Below are 19,519 nucleotides of genomic sequence, written 5' to 3'. Positions count from 1 at the left end.
GTTTTTCTGTGACTAGGTACTGACCTAACATAATCGTTTGGTGTGCTTTCGTCGTAAAGCCTTTTTGAAATCGGACACTGTGGTGGGATTATCAACAAGTTTATCTTTAAAAGGGTGTAAAATACTTGTATGTTTGAGGAATTTTAATTATGAGATTTCTGTTTGAATTTGACGCCCTGCACTTTCACTGGCTGTTGTCATATCGATCCCGTTAGCGGGATCTAAGCCATAAGAAGTTTTAAGAAGGTAATAAATGTTTTATCCTTTTACTATACCTTCCAGATTCAAGTCTTTTCCATCTGCTCTCTGTTCGGTAGGTCTCAGCACTGTGTTTTCTGCCCCTAACGGAGCACATTTAGGTATAATAAAAATGAATCAGCTTAATACATTATCAAAGTAATATTACATACAGTATATCATGAGTGAACATTAGATTCAATAACTGTTTTGTCTCTGTTGAATGGAAAAGGTGAAAGTTATTGTAAAAAGGTGAATGTTGAACTGGGACAAACAAATCCAATTATGACAAATGATCATCAAATTATACAATTAAGAAGGTAATAAATGTTTTATTCTTTTACTATACCTTCCAGTTTCAATTCTTTTTCAGCTGCTTTCTGTATGGGAGGGGTCAGCACTGTGTTTTCTGCCCCTAACGGAGCACCTTTAGGTAATATTGAAATTCATCAGGTTATTACATTATCAAAGTTATATCATATACAGTATATCATGAATGAACATTACATTCAATTAGGTTTTTTGTCTCTGTTGAATGGAAAAGGTGAACGTTATTGTAAAAAGGTGAATGTGGAACTGGGACAGTAAAGTCAATTTACGATTATGTCAAAATATCATCAAATTATACAATTAAAAGGGTAGCATACAGTTGAAGTCAGAAGTTTAAATACACTTAGTTTGGAGTCATTTAAACTCGTTTTTCAACCACTCCACAAATGTCTTGTTAACAAACTATAGTTTTGGCAAGTCGATTAGGAAATCTACTTTGTGCATGACACAAGTAATTTTTCAAACAATTGTTTACAGACAGATTGTTTCACTTATAATTCACTGTATCACAATTCCAGCGGGCCAGAAATGTACATACAATAAGTTAACTGTGCCTTTAAACATCTTGGAAAATTCCAGAAAATGATGTTATGGCATAAGAAGCTTCTGATAGGCTAATTGACATAATTTGAGTCAATTGGAGGTGTACCTGTGGATGTATTTCAAGGCCTACCTTCAAACTCAGTGCCTCTTTGCTTGACATCATGGGAAAATCAAAAGAAATCAGCCAAGACCTCAGAATAAAAATTGTGGACCTCCACAAGTTTGGTTCATCCTTGGGAGCAATTTCCAAACGCCTGTAGGTACCACGTTCATCTGTACAAACAATAGTACGCAAGTATAAACACCCATGAGACCACGCAGCCGTCATACTGCTCATGAAGGAGACGCATTCTGTCTCATAGAGATGAACGTTCTTTGGTGCGAAAAGTGCAAATCAATCCCAGAACAGCAGAAAAGGACCCTGTGAAGATGCTGGAGGAAACAGGTACAAAAGTATCTATATCCACAGTAAAACAAGTCCCATATCGACATAAGCTGAAAGGCCGCTCAGCAAGGAGGAGGCCACTGCTGCAAAACCACCACAAAAAAAGCCAGACTTCGGTTTGCAACTGCACATGGGGACAAAGATTGTACTTTTTGGAGAAATATCCTCTGGTCTGATGAAACAAAAATGGAACTGTTTGGCCATAATGACCATCGTTATGTTTGTAGGAAAAAGGGGGAGGCTTGCAAGCCGAAGAACACAATCCCAACCGTGAAGCACGGGGGTGGCAGCATCATGTTGTGGGGGTGCTTTGCTGCAGGAGGGACTGGTGCACTTCACAAAATAGATGGCATCATGAGGATGAAAATTATGTGGATAATATTGAAGCAACATCTCAAGACGTCAGTCAAGAAGTTAAAGCTTGGTCGCAAATGGGTCTTCCAAATGGACAATGACCCCAAGCCTTAATTCCAAAGTTGTGGCAAAATGGCTTAAGGACAGCAAAGTCAAGGTATTGGAGTGGTCATCACAAAGCCCTGGCCTCAATCCTATAGAACATTTGTGGGCAGAACTGAAAAAGCGTGTGTGAGCAAAGAGGCCTACAAACCTGACTCAGTTACACTAGCTCTGTCAGGAGTAATGGGCCAAAATTCACCCAACTTATTGTGGGAAGCTTGTGGAAGGATACCCAAAACATTTGACCCAAGTTAAACAATTTAAAGGCAATGCTGCCAAATACCAATTGAGTGTAACTTCTGACCCACTGGGAATGTGATGAAAGAAATAAAAGCTGAAATAAATAATTCTCTCTACTATTATTCTAACATTTCACATTCTTAAAATAAAGTGGTGATCCTAACTGACCTAAAACAAGGAATGTTTTACTTGGATTAAATGTCAGGAATTGTGAAACTGAGTTTAAATGTAGTTGGCTAAGGTGTATGTAAACTTCAGACTTCAACTGTATTTGTTCTCCTATTACTTTACCTTCCAGATTCAATTCTTTTCCAGCTGCTTTCTGTTTGGGAGGTGTCGGCACTGTGTTTTCTGCCCCTAACGGAGCACATTTAGGTAATATTGAAATTCATCAGGTTACTACATTATCAAAGTTATAATATATCATATTCAGTATATAATGAGTGAACATTACCTTCAATTCGTTTTTTTGTCTCTGTTGATTGGAAAAGGTGAAAGTTATAGTAAAAAGGTGAATGTGGAACTGGGACAGTCGAATCTAAATGTGATTATGACAAATGATCATCAAATTATACATTTTTGATCCTTTTACTATACCTTCCAGATTCACTTCATTTCCAGGTGCTCTCTGGTCGGTAGGTCTCGGGATTGTGTTTTCTGCCCCTAATGGAGCACATTTCAGTAATATTGAAATTCATCAGTTTACTACATTATCAAAGTTATATAATATCATATACAGTATATTACGAGTGGACATTACCTTCAATTAGTTTTTTTGTCTCTGTTGAATGAAAAGGTGAAAGTTATTGTAAAAAGGTGAATTGTAGAACAGGGAGAGTCAAACCCTTTTGAGATATGTGCATATTATGTTTGGTGTCAATGGAATGTTTCCTCAGAAATAAGTTAGTATCATGTATTAGCATGTTTTAGCATTTCACCGAGAGATCAGAATGAAACAGTTACCTGCCGGCCCCTGTCCTAGCTCAGTTTGATTTGAAATATAGAGACACAATCATGTCAACATAAAATCCATCATGGTTTATGCTGTCATAAATAAACTAAGTGTGAGATGAGTTATAACACAGATCAGATGAGATACTGTTTCTGCACTTTTGCCATGACACATTTTAGAGGGTAAAGAAATGTTTTCCCCCTATTACTTAATACCTTCCAGATTAATTTCTATACCAGCTGCTATCAGTAGTTGGTATCTGTTCTTTGCTTTCTGCCCCTAGCAGAGCACATTTAGGTCATTATCCTGCAATTCATTAATAGTAAATATTTAATTCATACAAAACTAGGCTACTAAATGATAATCAAAGTTAGAAAATTATATAATCATGATAGTGAACAACCTGCAATAGTTTTATTTTGCTCTGTTGAACGGAGAAGGTTAAAATTATTGTAAAAAGGTAAATTGTGGAACAAGTAGAGTCAAATCCTATTGAGATATGTGCATATCATGTGTCGTGTCAATGGAAAGGTTCTCAAAAATAAGTGAGTTGCGTGTATCTTATGATAGCCTTCACCCAGAGATCAAAATGACACAATTACCTGCTGGCCTCTGTCCCAGCTCAGTTTGATCTGAAATATAGAGACACAATTGTCAAAATAAAATAAACTCATTGTTTATGTTATGTCATAACTCATATTTCATTCTCAGTTTATTTATCAGATGAAATACACTACCTGAACTGTTTCTGGACTTTTGGGATGAAGACCACATGGACCCTAAAAGATAAAAAAATATTGTTTAAATATTTTATGGACAAAATCTTTTATGACACAATTCTCTTTCGGGTAATTATTACTGTTATATTATAATTAAATCACAAACACTAATATGACTGAATTCCAGATACCTCTTCGTTTCCACAGGATGACTGAGCACAGAGCACAGATGACCAGAAACAGGACAAACAGGACCAGAGTCACAATGAAGGCTTCTTTGGAGACTCCTGCACACAGAGACTCAACATGGATCAAATGCCTCAAAAGCTCTCAAGATATGACATCATCAGAACATCATCACAGTGAAATGAATTTCCAAAATGAACTGTAGACATCTCTTCAACATGTTCATCATCCTCCTCTAAACTAGTGTCTGTGGGATGGGGAGAGAGGGATTTGATCGTGGGTAGGATGTTTGTGTAGGAGACAAACTCACCAGGTACAGCTGTAGGAGCTGTGTATATATGTGGAAGAATTCTGCCCGCTCTCTTTGCCTCCTCAGACAGAGACACTGTACAGGCGAGCCAATCGGAGTATGTGGGAGTGTACAGCAGCCAACTACTGACACTCACCAAGCCCTGGGGATCTGATACCAAAAGATGGGCAGGGGAAATCAAAATGTTCACATTGACTTACACAAAGTAGTGTAACTGAAAGTACACCACAACCCAGGTCAGATTTTTAACCCCAAAAAAGTACTATAACATTTGTGTCAGCAGAGACAGTGTCAGGAAGTACCAAAATGTAATTACCAGAGGTGTTGAGTACTTCTTGTCCATTTCTGATCTCTGTCCCCTCTTTGTTTGTCCAGATGAGTTTTGGTTGTGGTGACCATCCCTCTGATGAACAGGTAACATTCACCTGACCTCCTCCTCCTCCTCTTGCTTCAGCTACAGAGAGAACTGGTTCACTACCTGTTACTAATGGACAGATAAGGGGGGACAAGCCACAACTATTAGGACACCGATTTAATGACAGAATAAATTGGAAGAATGCAAGATATGTATTTTACAAATTAATGTTAGATGGTTCCTCACTCTGAAAGTAGTCTATGGGCCAGGATAAACTGTATTGGTTTTCTTTTAAACAACCACTACAAACGTCAGCTAACGTTAGCCCCCGCTAGCTAAAATGCAATGGGAGTGATAGGGGCATCCACACAATTTTCTAAATGTCATGGCCAAACAACTCAAATCACTTAAAGGATGGTTTGCTCATTATTTTACATTACACGGATGCCCCTATCACTCCCATAGATTTTTTTTGGAGGGGGGGGCTATATAAGGCTAAAGTTTGTAGGTGCTGTACTCCTAATGCAATTCTAAACTGAGAGGTGGCAAATGTAACTGCCATTTTCTTTGTACTCTGTGGTACCAAAGACTACTAGGCCTGTATTCAGAAGTATATCAGAGTAGGAGTGCTGATCTCGGATCAGGTGCTTTGTGGGTGACACCACAATACACACTTTCACTGTGAGAGATAACACTTACCATTCACTGTGAGGAAGACACTGGCCTTTTCATACCACTGTTCACTGGTGACTTGGCACACATACTCCCCCCTGTCTTCCAGTGTGACCCTCTCCAGTGTCAGAGACACGTTCCCTCTATCCAGCCCCCCAGTTAGAGACACCCTGCCCCTGTAACGGGAGTCCACAGGGGCCTCCTGGATCTTGTGGTCCTCGTAAAACAAGGCAGGACTGTGTGAGTTACTGGAATGGTACCAGCACACCTCCAATGGCTCCACATTGAAGCGAGGTGAGACTTGACAGTGTAGAGAGACCGAGGAGCCAGACAGGGTCGAGGTTGGACCATCAGGTACAGTTAAGGTGAACGTCTCCGGAGCTGGAGAAGGAGAGACACGGGGGGAGAGACAGAAAGAGAGGGTGACTTATTTGTGCTAGACTCGAAGGGCAAGTTTCCAGGACACAAATTCAGCATAGGCCTAACCTGGATCTCCATTAAAAAGTACTTTTTAATCCCAGACTAAGATTAATCTGTGTCCAGGAAACCATTTATTTTAGTTACTAATGAAATTAACAGTGTAAACATTCTCACCAGGTTGAGCTGCTCTGATGGGAACTGTGAGAGCAACCAGTATTAGCACCCTCAGACACAACCCTGCATAAAAGATAAAAGACATCAGAATGACATTATCACGATTTAGGTGTGCGGTAGCCTGAGAGAGAGAAACATTGTCGGTACATACAAAGTATCAAAATACTTTACCAATAAAGTTAATAAAATTGTCATAATGATTATGCCCATGTTGACTCCAATGCAGTTGTGTCAAGTTGGCTATATGTCCTTCGGGTGGTGGACCATTCTTCATACATACAGAACTATTTAGCGTGAAAAACCCAGCAGCGTTTCAGTTCTTGACACACTTAAACCGGTGCGCCTGGCACCTACTACCATACCCCGTTCAAAGGCACCTAAATACACTGCTCAAAAAAATAAAGGGAACACTTAAACAACACAATGTAACTCCAAGTCAATCACACTTCTGTGAAATCAAACTGTCCACTTAGGAAGCAACACTGATTGACAATAAATTTCACATGCTGTTGTGCAAATGGAATAGACAACAGGTGGAAATTATAGGCAATTAGCAAGACACCCCCAATAAAGGAGTGGTTCTGCAGGTGGTGACCACAGACCACTTCTCAGTTCCTATGCTTCCTGGCTGATGTTTTGGTCACTTTTGAATGCTGGCGGTGCTTTCACTCTAGTGGTAGCATGAGACGGAGTCTACAACCCACACAAGTGGCTCAGGTAGTGCAGCTCATCCAGGATGGCACATCAATGCGAGCTGTGGCAAGGAGGTTTGCTGTGTCTGTCAGCGTAGTGTCCAGAGCATGGAGGCACTACCAGGAGACAGGCCAGTACATCAGGAGATGTGGAGGAGGCCGTAGGAGGGCAACAACCCAGCAGCAGGACCGCTACCTCCGCCTTTGTGCAATGAGGAGCAGGAGGAGCACTGCCAGAGCCTTGCAAAATGACCTCCAGCAGGCCACAAATGTGCATGTGTCTGCTCAAACGGTCAGAAACAGACTCCATGAGGGTGGTATGAGGGCCCGATGTCCACAGGTGGGGGTTGTGCTTACAGCCCAACACCGTGCAGGACGTTTGGCATTTGCCAGAGAACACCAAGATTGGCAAATTCGCCACTGGCGCCACTGATGAAAGCAGGTTCACACTGAGCACATGTGACAAACGTGACAGAGTCTGGAGACGCCGTGGAGAACGTTCTGCTGCCTGCAACATCCTCCAGCATGACCGGTTTGGCGGTGGGTCAGTCATGGTGTGGGGTGGCATTTCTTTGGTGGGCCGCACAGCCCTCCATGTGCTCGCCAGAGGTAGCCTGACTGCCATTAGGTACCGAGATGAGATCCTCAGACCCCTTGTGAGACCATATGCTGGTGCGGTTGGCCCTGGGTTCCTCCTAATGCAAGACAATGCTAGACCTCATATGGCTGGAGTGTGTCAGCAGTTCCTGCAAGAGGAAGGCATTGATGCTATGGACTGGCCCGCCCGTTCCCCAGACCTGAATCCAATTGAGCACATCTGGGACATCATGTCTCGCTCCATCCACCAACGCCACGTTGCACCACAGACTGTCCAGGAGTTGGCGGATGCTTTAGTCCAGGTCTGGGAGGAGATCCCTCAGGAGACCATCTGCCACCTCATCAGGAGCATTCCCAGGCATTGTAGGGAGGTCATACAGGCACGTGGAGGCCACACACACTACTGAGCCTCATTTTGACTTGTTTTAAGGACATTACATCAAAGTTGGATCAGCCTGTAGTGTTTTTCCACTTTAATTTTGAGTGTGACTCCAAATCCAGACCTCCATGGGTTGATAAATTTGATTTCCATTGATCATTTTTGTGTGATTTTGTTGTCAGCACATTCAACTATGTAAAGAAAAAAGTATTTAATAAGAATATTTCATTCATTCAGATCTAGGATGTGTTATTTTAGTGTTGCCTTTATTTTTTGGAGCAGTGTATTTTGTCTTGCCCATTCACCCTCTGAACGGCACACATACACAATCCATGTCTCAATTGTCTCAAGGTGTAAAAATCCTTCTTTAACCCATCTTCCTCCAATTCATCTACACTGACATCAATAAAAGATCATAACTTTCACCTGGTTTCACTTGGTCAGTCTATCATGAAAAGAGCAGAAGTCTCTAATGTTTTGTACACTCATGGTCAAATCAGATCCTGCCTTTTGTCTCAGAAGTAAAGCTTTTGGGTTCATTGGCAATCAGGTGAAGGTGAATGATCAGATAGAGCCTGTAAGGCTGAACTTTGGACTTTCAGACATTTTTTATCTTTTTACTACAGTATATTGACTAAATAGCCACACTAGCACTAGCAGCCATTTTAGAAAAGTACACGCACAGTAGTCATTTTAACGGAGTTGAATGGAAGAATATAGAATACATGCCTAATAGTAAGAGGCATAATAAAACATTACTAGAAATAATACATTAAGAATAAATCGAACAAAATGTCCTATTACTATGAAAGGAAAACAACAAATGTAACAAATCCAAGAGGCAAGTCATAAATGTAACATTTCTTAATGGACAAAAGCAAGTGGAGAGTTGTGAGAAGGGGGAATAGAAGCATAACTTTTTCAATTAAGAGGTAACTGATAACCTTTCATTTAAATGTTAACTAATCTTTTACTGGAGAAGTCATAGAAAATGCATTTGTACCTAAGTGCATGGTGCCTCAATTTCCAACGGTCGTAAACATCAGATGTATCCTCACTTTAAGGATCCTCCGATGATCCTATAGATTCATGACCCTCCAACATATATCCCGTGCATTTCAATTCTACCGTAAAATGAGAATGCAAATGGAATAGTTAGTAAGCGCTAAAGTCATTTTTCTTACCCACTCCCTATATATTTCATTGTGCTTTCACTTTCCCGTGTCCTGCAGCAACATGGGTTAATGGTTGACAAAAGGTGATTTTCCAGGTCGACGCTACGCATCTCAGAAGATTGCTATATCATATTGATGTGATTCCGGAAATGTTAAACACTTATCCAGGTGTTGTGAGATCTGATAATATGTGTAGCGTCACTGTGAAAAAGCCGACCTGGAAAGCCATCAAATCGACATGCCCACAAATCATGTAACCACAGGGGGGGGAAATCATTGGGGGGTGCTCAATCAAATAATACCTATACCTGATTTTTTTCTTTACACTCAAACTCTGAATACCCCCCAAAATTATGAAAAAATACACAACAGTGCCGAACCCTCTAAATAGATAGAAGGGAAGGCGCTGATAAATAGACAGTTCTGCTCACCTTTTCAGCCTCATTCAGCCAATGACAACGCGCCACCTTATGAATATACAGTTCTTCTTTGCATCAACAGCCACGCCCCTTTCAGCAGGAGAAAGGGCTGAAAATATTTTTCAACCGGGCTGAAAATCTTCACCTAGAAAGGTACATTTCGAAAGCATTCCCCATTATTTTTGTTTTCTATTACATTTTGAATGGCCACTTAGATACTTAAACATATGGAACGTAAATGCATTCTGTAACTAGAACGTTATAGCTATGTACCTTGTTGTGCACAAGTTAGGCCACCCGTTAACCAGTTTCGTTTCTATTCATTTCAATTTATCTGATGCAAGATGTCATCTCGTCGACCTTTGGTTCGGTAACTAGTTAGCGACCTACAGTTAGCTAACGTTAGCTTGTCTACCTAGCCAACTAGCTAACGTTAGTTAGTGCAGTCATTTAAAGATAGGCTCCGACCAGATGAGGTACTGACTTACTGTGAAAAGTTGCCCGCTAAACTGATGTAGCTAGAAGAAACAGGCACTGTTGTGACAAATGTTTGAAACCAGCTGGGGTTGTTGGGTTACTCCCTAGCTAAGTCATATGTTTGCAAACGTCAGTAATCCACTGACAACGTCATGACAGCCTGGTCCAAATCTGTATGAGTTAAACAACATTCCTCAATCATTGTCATCCCAAACTCAATTGGCCGTACAAAACATTCACCATAGCACACAGTGTATTGTGGACCAGGCTAGACTGACAGTATAGTTAATGAATGTCATACATAAACATAAGACCACGACTTTCTCTTCCTAGCTCTCAGGGGCCCAGCCCACCAGTAAAGCTGTATCAGCACCGGGTCGACGGGACAGACAGAAGTGGCGCATCGTCGTACGGGGAGGTTCGTAGTGACATCACGATGAGCTACAAACCCATCGCCCCTGCCCCGTCCGGCTACAACCACACCCCGCCAGGTTTCCGCCGACTGTCAATTGGTTATTTTGTATCCACTATAATTTATATTTCTGTAGATGCACCCTCTACACTACCCATCTTTGGTTTGGTCTCCACCCAACTTACTGAACTCTCTACCCTACCACAGTGCAGTCGATTCCATTTAATACATAAGACTTGTGGTCCTATCCCTGCACCTGCCCAGAAACTAGTCCAGGGAACACACTGCACGTCAACGGCCAACCTGAGTGTCATATAAACTCAGCAAAAAAAGAAACGTCCCTTTTTCAGGACCCTGTCTTTCAAAGATAATTCGTTAAAAAAACTATTAACTTCACAGATCTTTATTGTAAAGGGTTTAATGAACCATAAACAATTAATGAACATGCACCTGTGGAACGGTCGTTAATAAATCTTCTTATGGCTTGGAGCGCTATTTTCACATCTGGATGAAAAGTGTGCCCAAAGTCAACTGCCTGCTACTCAGGCCCAGAAGCCAGGATATGCATATAATTGGTAGATATTGATAGAAAACACTTTAACGTTTCTAGAACTGTTTGAATAATGTCTGTGAGTATAACAGAACTGATTTGGCAAAACCCCTAGCACAATCCATCCAGGGAAAAATATTTTTGAGGTCAATCTGTTTTCCATTGGGTTTCTATGGTAAGCCTGTTTTAATAGAAATGTGCTTGCAGTTCCTATAGCTTCCACTGGAGGTCAACAGTCTTTAGAAATTGGTTGATGTTTTTCTTTAGAGAAATGAAGAAGTACGGTAGTTCAGAATGAGGGTCCAGCCTTTGATGCGCACGACCTGGAAAGCTCTTTCTTTGTTTTCCTCCGGTATTGAACACAATTTATCCCATCTTAAATTTGATTGATTATTTACGTAAAAAAATACCTGAAGTTGTATTAGGAAAGTTGTTTGAAATGTTTGGATCAAGATTACATGTAACTTATAAGATATTTTGTAGTCATGTTAGGACACTAAAGAGGTTTTTCTACTGACTCTGAAAAACACCAAAAGAAAGATGCCCAGGGTCCCTGCTCAGTTGCGTGAACGTGCCTTAGGCATGCAAGGAGGCATGAGGACTGCAGATGTGGCCAGGGCAATAAATTGCAATGTCCGTACTGTGAGACGCCTAAGACTGAGTTATACAGGCCAGTAATGTGAGACGCCTAAGACGCCTAACATCACACCTGCGGGATAGGTACAGGAGAGCAACAACAACTGCCTGAGTTACACCAGGAATGCAAAATCCCTCCATCATTGCTCAGACTGTCTGCAATAGGCTGAGAGAGGCTGGACCGAGGGCTTGTAGGCCTGTTGGAAGGCAGGTCCTCACCAGACATCACTGGCAACAACGTTGCCTATGGGCATAAACCTACCGTCGCTGGACCAGACAGGACTGGCAAAAAGTGCTCTTCACTGACCTGTTGCGGTTTTGTCTCACCAGGGGTGATGGTCGGATTCGCATTTATCATCGAAGGAATGAGCGTTACACCGAGGCCTGTACATTGAAGCAGGATCGATTTGGAGGTGGAGGGTCCGTCATGGTCTGGGGCGGTGTGTCACAGCATCATTGGACTGAACTTGTTGTCATTGCAGGCAATCTCAACGCTGTGCGTTACAGGGAAGACATCCTCCTCCCTCATGTGGTACTGTCACGAGAATTTTTATAACAGTGTTCTAACTGAACTATTTTATAGCTTTGACCAATTCCCCCAAGATTGTAAATCTCGGGTTAATGAAGAACTAGACAAAGTCTCAGATTCTGCAATAGGTTAGTTCTTTATTCAGAGAGCTCTGCCCTCTCAAGTTCAGAGCTCATCCTTTATACACACACATACAAGTTCCTGTCATAGGCTACTCCCTGCTCAGATAGTCTGTATTTTTCCACTATACTAACACATCTCATTATCTTCTGCAAGCCATTTCTAACAGTTACTCCTCTACCTAGGTTGGGGAGGCCTCTTTCCTGTTATTGCTTTCAGAGTTATCACAAGGTCGTCTGTAGACAGTTCAGTTGTCCTTTGATGTTTCAACTATACATTTCTCTTATTGCTAAATAGTAAACCAATGTTTTAGTCTTAACTTGTCTTACACACACATTATTGGATTATAGTCTTATAATTCTAATACATTTCACACAGTTATACAGTTTCAGGGTGGAACACTTTAGTCATTATCTTAAAACATATAAATTATTCTATCAGGTACCCTTTCTGCAGGCTCATCCTGACATGACCCTCCTGCATAACAATGCCACCAGCCATACTACTCGTTCTGTGCGTGATTTCCTGCAAGACAGGAATGTCAGTGTTCTGCCATGGCCAGCGAAGAGCCCGGATCTCAATCCCATTGAGCACGTCTGCGACCTGTTGGATCAGAGGGTGAGGGCTAGGGTCATTCCCCCCAGAAATGTCCGGGAACTTGCAGGTGCCTTGGTGGAAGAGTGGGGTAACATCTCACTGCAAGAACTGGCAAATCTGGTGCAGTCCGTGAGGAGGAGATGCACTGCAGTACTTAATGCAGCTGGTGGACAAACCATACTGACTGTTAGTTTTTGACCCCCCCTTTGTTCAGGGACACATTATTCCTTTTCTGTTAGTCACATGTCTGTGGAACATGTGTTCAGTTTATGTCTCAGTTGTTGAATCTTGTTATGTTCATAGAAATATTTACAAATGTTAAGTTTGCTGAAAATAAACGCAGTTGACAGTGAGAGGACGTTTCTTTTTTTTGCTGAGTTTATTATGTTAGCGATTTAATGGTGATAATGGTGAATAAAAGCAGAATTGTTGAATACTCGTTTCTGATTGGCTAGAAGGGCATTCTAAAATGGACAATGCTTAGCTCTATTATTTTTCTTTTTATCCCAAAAAATGAGAAGCATACCCCTAACATGACGCATCCACCACCATGCTTGAAAATATGAAGAGTGGTGCTCAGTGTTGTGTGGGATTTGCCCAAAACACTTTGTATTCAGGACAAGGATTACATTTCTTTACCACATTTTTTGAAGTATTAATTTAGTGCCTTATTGCAAACAAGATGTATGTTTTAAAATATGTGTATTATGTACAGGCTTCCTTTTCACCCTGCCATTTGTGTTATTATTCTGGATCATCTACAATGTTGTTGATCCATCCTCAGTTATCTCCTATCACAGCCATTAAACCCTGTAACTATTTTAAAATCACCATTGACCTCATGGTGAAATCCCTGAGCGGTTTCCTTCCTCTCCGGAAACTGAGTTAGGAAGGGTGCCTGTATCTTTGTAGTGACTGGGTATATTGATACACCATCCAAAGTGTGATTAATAATTGCACAATGCCCAAATCATACTAATCATACTGTCAGAAGTAAAAATGTTGTATTAGTATTATTCTTTGTTAAAAAAATTCTATATTTAAACCCAGTACTTTGTCATAACTCAGACAAACAATAGAATATCAAATCATGTACATCTACATTAATATTTTAGTCATTAAACACAATTCAAGCCCGGTTACTGATTGTCACAATACAACAAAAAATATAGCTTTTTTATAAATCTTCACATATAACTAATTGAACACACAAGCACTATTTTTACACAGTGAAGATAAAAACTAAGTAAACAGAAGGCACAGTATGTGTGGATGGTATGGTTTGTGTTTATTTTATTTTTTATTTTATTTGTTATGTTTGGAAAGTTGAGTGAGTGAGTAATGAAATGGTTGCATATCCCAGAGCCAATGTATTGCTGTGAGCCGGGTATGAGAGGGCTTTCAATGTTGTTCAGATGATGGATATACTTTTATAATGAATTATACGTCTTATTTATTTATTGTCCTATCATGGAAAACTACATTTTTTTTATCTTAATAAATTATATCTAATTATTATCCTATTTTAATGGTACTGTCCATGGCCCTATACCCTAGACACCCACCTGAATGACCCAGATATTAAGGAGAAGTCCCTAACTGTTTTATGTGCTCGCTGTAAGCGGTCTATATGCAGCTAAAATGAGGTCAGAGACCAAGAGCAGCACTGCCCCCTCAAGATTCTGAGCCTGCTTGGCAGGGTTGGTCCTGCAAAGCCAAAGCCCCCTAAAGGGAGAGGAAAATATACAAGGAATTTCTCAAAGCTGCTAATGAGAACCTTGACGACCTTGTACCTAGCCGGTGGGGATTCCGGTGGGGTACCCCCACCCAGGCAGTGGCAGTGCTGGCAACACTAGCTGCAGTAACCCATGGGGAGGGGGTCACACTCGGACATTCAGAGAGGGGGTATATTATTGTGGCCCTGGCGGCACAGAATCAAGGTCGGACTGCATGGAGATGCGTGGGGACATGGTCATGACTGGTGGCCGTATTGTGGGTGTTTTTCAGGAATAGGGTGTACATTTGACTGCCATTATCTAGGATATGACAATGGTAAATAAATTTCAATTTTTGCTTATTTTTTGCGCGGTCTTGCAGGCCTTCTCATGCAGCTGCAACTGCAATAGCATTTGTAAATCATGACCCATCTTGAGTTGGGCTCTGGGATGGTGCAACTGTTGAGAAAGTGAGCTTATGGTTGTGTGGGGGTAAGGGCTGAGTGTGTATGTGTGTATCCCACAACTGTTGCGAAAGAAGAAGTAAAAGATGTAAGGTACAATAGAGGATGATCCACAGCTATATATAATACAAATCGAGGTGAGGGCAATGGAAATGCATATGGCAATTGATTTACTTCAATTCGGTAAATGGAACTGTATGCTCTTTTCAAAGAATGGATCCCAGTCGGTTCAGGGCTATGGGATACAGGGGGTCGAGCGTGGTCTGCCGGGCATTGGGATGACAAGCCATCTCGAGATGAGGCCTTTTAGCGGGTGGAATAGTAGGGACCAATTGGAGGTTTACTTAGTAGAAATGCAAATATCATGGTACAACTATATAGACACTCAATCATTATGTTACCTTTTAATAGTACGTTTACAAAAATATATTCTGATTAAAAGAATGAAAGGTGTGTCTCATGGTAAGTGGTGAAATAAGTATAGCCAGTTGCAATTGTAATGGCTTAGCAGATAATAAGAAAAGACGATCAGTATTTACCTGGCTAAAAGAGAAGGATTATAATATTTATTGTTTACAGGAAACCCATTCAACAGTTTTAGATGAAGTTTTGTGGAAAAAGAACTGGGTGGGCAAAATATATTTCTCCCATGGGCAAAGAAATTCAAAAGGGGTGATGATCTTAATTAACAATAATTTTGATCCAAATGTGCAAATTGTCCAAACAGATCCTCAAGGTAGATGGATTATTTTAAATATGTTATTGGACAATAAACAAATATGGCTTGTTAACCTATACGGTCCGAATAATGATGATCCAAGCTTCTTTGAAAATATATATAAGAATTTATCAACTCTACAAGCAACACTAGACTCTATTATTATAATGGGAGATTTTAATACGGTCTTAAATAGCTCTATAGACCGGAAAGGAAATCACACTACAAACTATCACCCTCAGGCACTTAAGGAAATCATGAATGTCATGGATATATTGGAATTAGTGGATATATGGAGACTTAAATACCCTGATTTAGTGAGATATACATGGCGGAGGCTGAATCAAGCTAGTCGTCTTGACTACTTTCTTATTCCATTCTCTCTGGCACCAAAAGTTAAAAAAGTGTTGATAGGGGATAGAATGCGGTCGGATCATCACATAATTGGCATATATATTTCTCTTACAGAATTTCCACGTGGGCGAGGATATTGGAAATTTAATCAAAGTCTACTAGATGATAAATTGTTTAGAACTAGGACAGAAGATTTTATAACTGACTTTTTCAGACATAACATAGGTACAGCAGATCCCCTTATTGTATGGGACACTTTTAAGTGTGCCTTTAGAGGCCATGCAATTCAGTACTCATCTATAAAACAAAAGCAATTTAGATCAAAAGAGTCCATATTAACAAAGGAAATTGAAGGACTAACAGTACAGTTAGATAGCAATAAAAACGGTACCATAGAGGCACAGAATAATTTAGAGGAAAAACAAAAAGAAATGGAGGAACTTATTCAAGAAAGATCCAGTGTAATATATTATAAAAATAAAGCGAACTGGATGGAATATGGGGAAAAATGCACCAAATTCTTTTTCAATCTTCAATATAGAAATGCTACCAAAAAAAATGTATTAAAACTTGTGACAAATGATGGAGTCACGCATGATTCACCAAATGATATTTTGAAAGAGGAAGTAAAGTACTTTAAGTATATGTTTTCGTTTCAGGCTCCTCCATCTCCACTAACTGAAACTAATTGTATGGATTTTTTTCCTATTAATAATGTAAAATTAACATCTGAACAGAAAGACTCATGTGAAGGCCAAATTACAGAGGAGGAACTGCATGTTGCAATTGGGGCCTTTAAAGATGGGAAAACTCCAGGGCTGGATGGCATACCAGTGGAAGTATACAAAACGTTTTTTGATATACTCAAAGGACCATTATTAACTTGTTTTAACCACTCCTATATAAATGGTAGATTATCAGACACACAACAAGAAGGTCTGATATCATTATTACTGAAACAGGACCCAAGTGGTATATATAAAGATCCAGTCCAATTAAAAAATTGGAGACCTCTTACACTTCAGTGTTGTGATGCAAAAATCCTAGCAAAATGCTTGGCGCATAGAATAAAAAAGGTTTTGTCAGATATTATTCATCCTAATCAGACAGGTTTTTTACATGGACGATACATTGGAGATAATATAAGGCAAGTACTGGAAACAATAGAACACTATGAGATATCGGGGACACCAGGCCTGGTTTTCATAGCTGATTTTGAAAAGGCTTTTGATAAAGTACGACTGGAGTTTATATATAAATGCCTAGAATATTTCAATTTTGGGGAATCTCTTATAAAATGGGTTAAAATTATGTATAGTAACCCTAGGTGTAAAATAGTAAATAATGGCTACATCTCAGAAAGTTTTAAACTATCTAGAGGAGTAAAACAAGGTTGTCCACTATCGGCATATCTATTTATTATTGCCATCGAAATGTTAGCTGTTAAAATTAGATCAAACATTAATATTAAAGGATTAGAAATCCATGGCTTAAAAACTAAGGTGTCATTGTACGCTGATGATTCATGTTTTCTTTTAAAACCACAACTAGAGTCTCTCCAGGGCCTCATAGAGGATCTAGATACCTTTGCTATCCTCTCTGGATTAAAACCAAATTATGATAAATGTACCATATTACGTATTGGATCACTAAAAAATACACATTTTATATTGCCATGTAGTTTACCAATTAAATGGTCTGACGGAGATGTGGACATACTCTGTATAAAAATCCCAAAAGAAAGAAATGATCTCACTCCAATAAATTTTTATAGAAAGTTAGCAAAAATAGATAAGATCTTGCTACCATGGAAAGGAAAATACCTGTCTATTTGTGGAAAAATCACCCTAATTAACTCTTTAGTCATATCACAGTTTACCTATTTGCTTATGGTTTTGCCTACACCTAGTGACCTGTTTTTTAAATTATATGAACAAAAAATATTCAATTTTATTTGGAACGGCAAGCCAGATAAAATTAAAAGGGCCTATTTATATAACGAATATGAATTCGGAGGGCAGAAATTATTAAATATTAAAGCATTAGACCTCTCACTAAAGGCATCGGTCATACAAAAGTTATACTTAAATCCAAACTGGTTCTCTAGTAAACTGGTACGAATGTCTCATCCTATGTTCAAGAAGGGCCTTTTTCCCTTTATTCAGATTACACCTGCTCACTTTCGGTTGTTTGAAAAGGAAATAATCTCCAAAATATCCTTATTCTTTAAACAAGCCTTAGAAAGTTGGTTGCAATTTCAGTTTAATCCACCTGAAAGGACGGAACAAATAGTACAACAAATATTGTGGTTAAATTCAAATATAATAATTGATAAAAAAACTGTATTTATCGAAGAAATGTTTAAAAAATGTATAATTTTTGTGAATGATATCATAAATAGGACTGGTGGAGTTATGTCACACATGCAGCTAACACAGACATATGGAAAAGTCTGCTCTACCCAAAATTACAACCAATTAATTGCAGCATTACCACAAAAATGGAAGAGGCAAGTAGAAGGGGAAAAAAGTAAGGAACTTGTATGTCGGCCCTGTATTAAAGAACAAAAATGGTTAAAGAAAAGTGTGATAAATAAAAACATATACCAATTTCATTTAAGGACCAAAAAACTAACAGCTGTGCCATACAAATTGCAAAATAGTTGGGAAGAGATTTTCGATGTACCCATTCCATGGCACATGGTTTATGAATTGATACGCAAAACAACGCCGGATTCAAAACTTCGAATTTTTCAATATAAATTACTGTACAAAATTCTTGCAACTAATAGAATGTTATATATATGGGGTATACAATCTTCCCAGCTCTGCAGATTCTGTTGTGAGGAGGCAGAGTCATTAGATCATTTATTTTGGTATTGTCCATATGTAGCTCGTTTTTGGTCACAGGTCCAGGAATGGCTGAAGAATTGCAACATTTGCCTAAAACTAACGCTACAGATAGCAATACTGGGGGATTTGAAAAGCCATAGTCAATCAATCAATAATATAATAATTATTTTGGCAAAGATGTTTATTTTTGATTTACAATCTGTGGAGGCTATGAGAATAGGAAGGTTCAGGTCTTTTGTGAAGCATCACAGCACAGTTGAGAAATGTATGGCAAATAGAAATCCGAAATGGATGATGTTGGAAGATAGATGGGAGGGGTTGGGTGGAGCTGAAGGGTGGGACTAATAACAAGATAAACAATATAGGGCATACGGGATCTGTGAAATGTGTATAGGTGCGGAGCTTTTGTGAAATAGCACAGTTACAAGTGGAAATAAAATTGGATGGACAACAGAAATAGAGGAAGGACTAAGAACAAATAAGAGAGAACTATTGTAAAGTGGACTGTGTCTGTAAGATAGGTATAAGATGTAGAAATTGAAGGTAAAAGCAGAAGTGTTTATAAGTTTACTCCAATTGGGGGATTGGTGGTAGGGTCGCGGGGAATAATAATAAAGGCATATTCTTTAAAAAAGTATGTATGTCTATATAGGTATGTGTATGTATATATGTGTATATGTATGCATGCGTGTATGGATATATATATTTACGCAAAAAAATATGGGGGAATGGAAATGATGCAGACAATTACATTGGAAGCAACATTCTTTCCGCAATACTAAGCTGATCCACCC

At 39.5% G+C, this 19,519-nt stretch overlaps 1 protein-coding gene across 26 annotated transcripts in view; it reads right to left on the bottom strand.

Moving 5' to 3' along the window:
• LOC120052812 overlaps window positions 1-19,519 on the bottom strand; it is a 292,808-nt gene that overhangs the window by 123,186 nt on the left and 150,103 nt on the right. For all 26 annotated transcript variants that reach the window (XR_005477409.1, XM_038999959.1, XM_038999960.1 and 23 more), the window contains one exon: window positions 276-341. Coding sequence is in view for 25 of the 26 variants with exons in the window: in XM_038999959.1 (XP_038855887.1) it covers window positions 276-341 (66 nt within the window). In the remaining variant the exon portion in view is untranslated. The remainder of the gene's footprint in view (window positions 1-275; window positions 342-19,519) is intronic.

This window comes from Salvelinus namaycush, chromosome 8 (assembly GCF_016432855.1).
Source record: "Salvelinus namaycush isolate Seneca chromosome 8, SaNama_1.0, whole genome shotgun sequence".
NCBI classification, from domain to species: Eukaryota; Metazoa; Chordata; class Actinopteri; order Salmoniformes; family Salmonidae; genus Salvelinus; species Salvelinus namaycush.
This window is presented reverse-complemented; position numbering and strand designations above follow the sequence as displayed.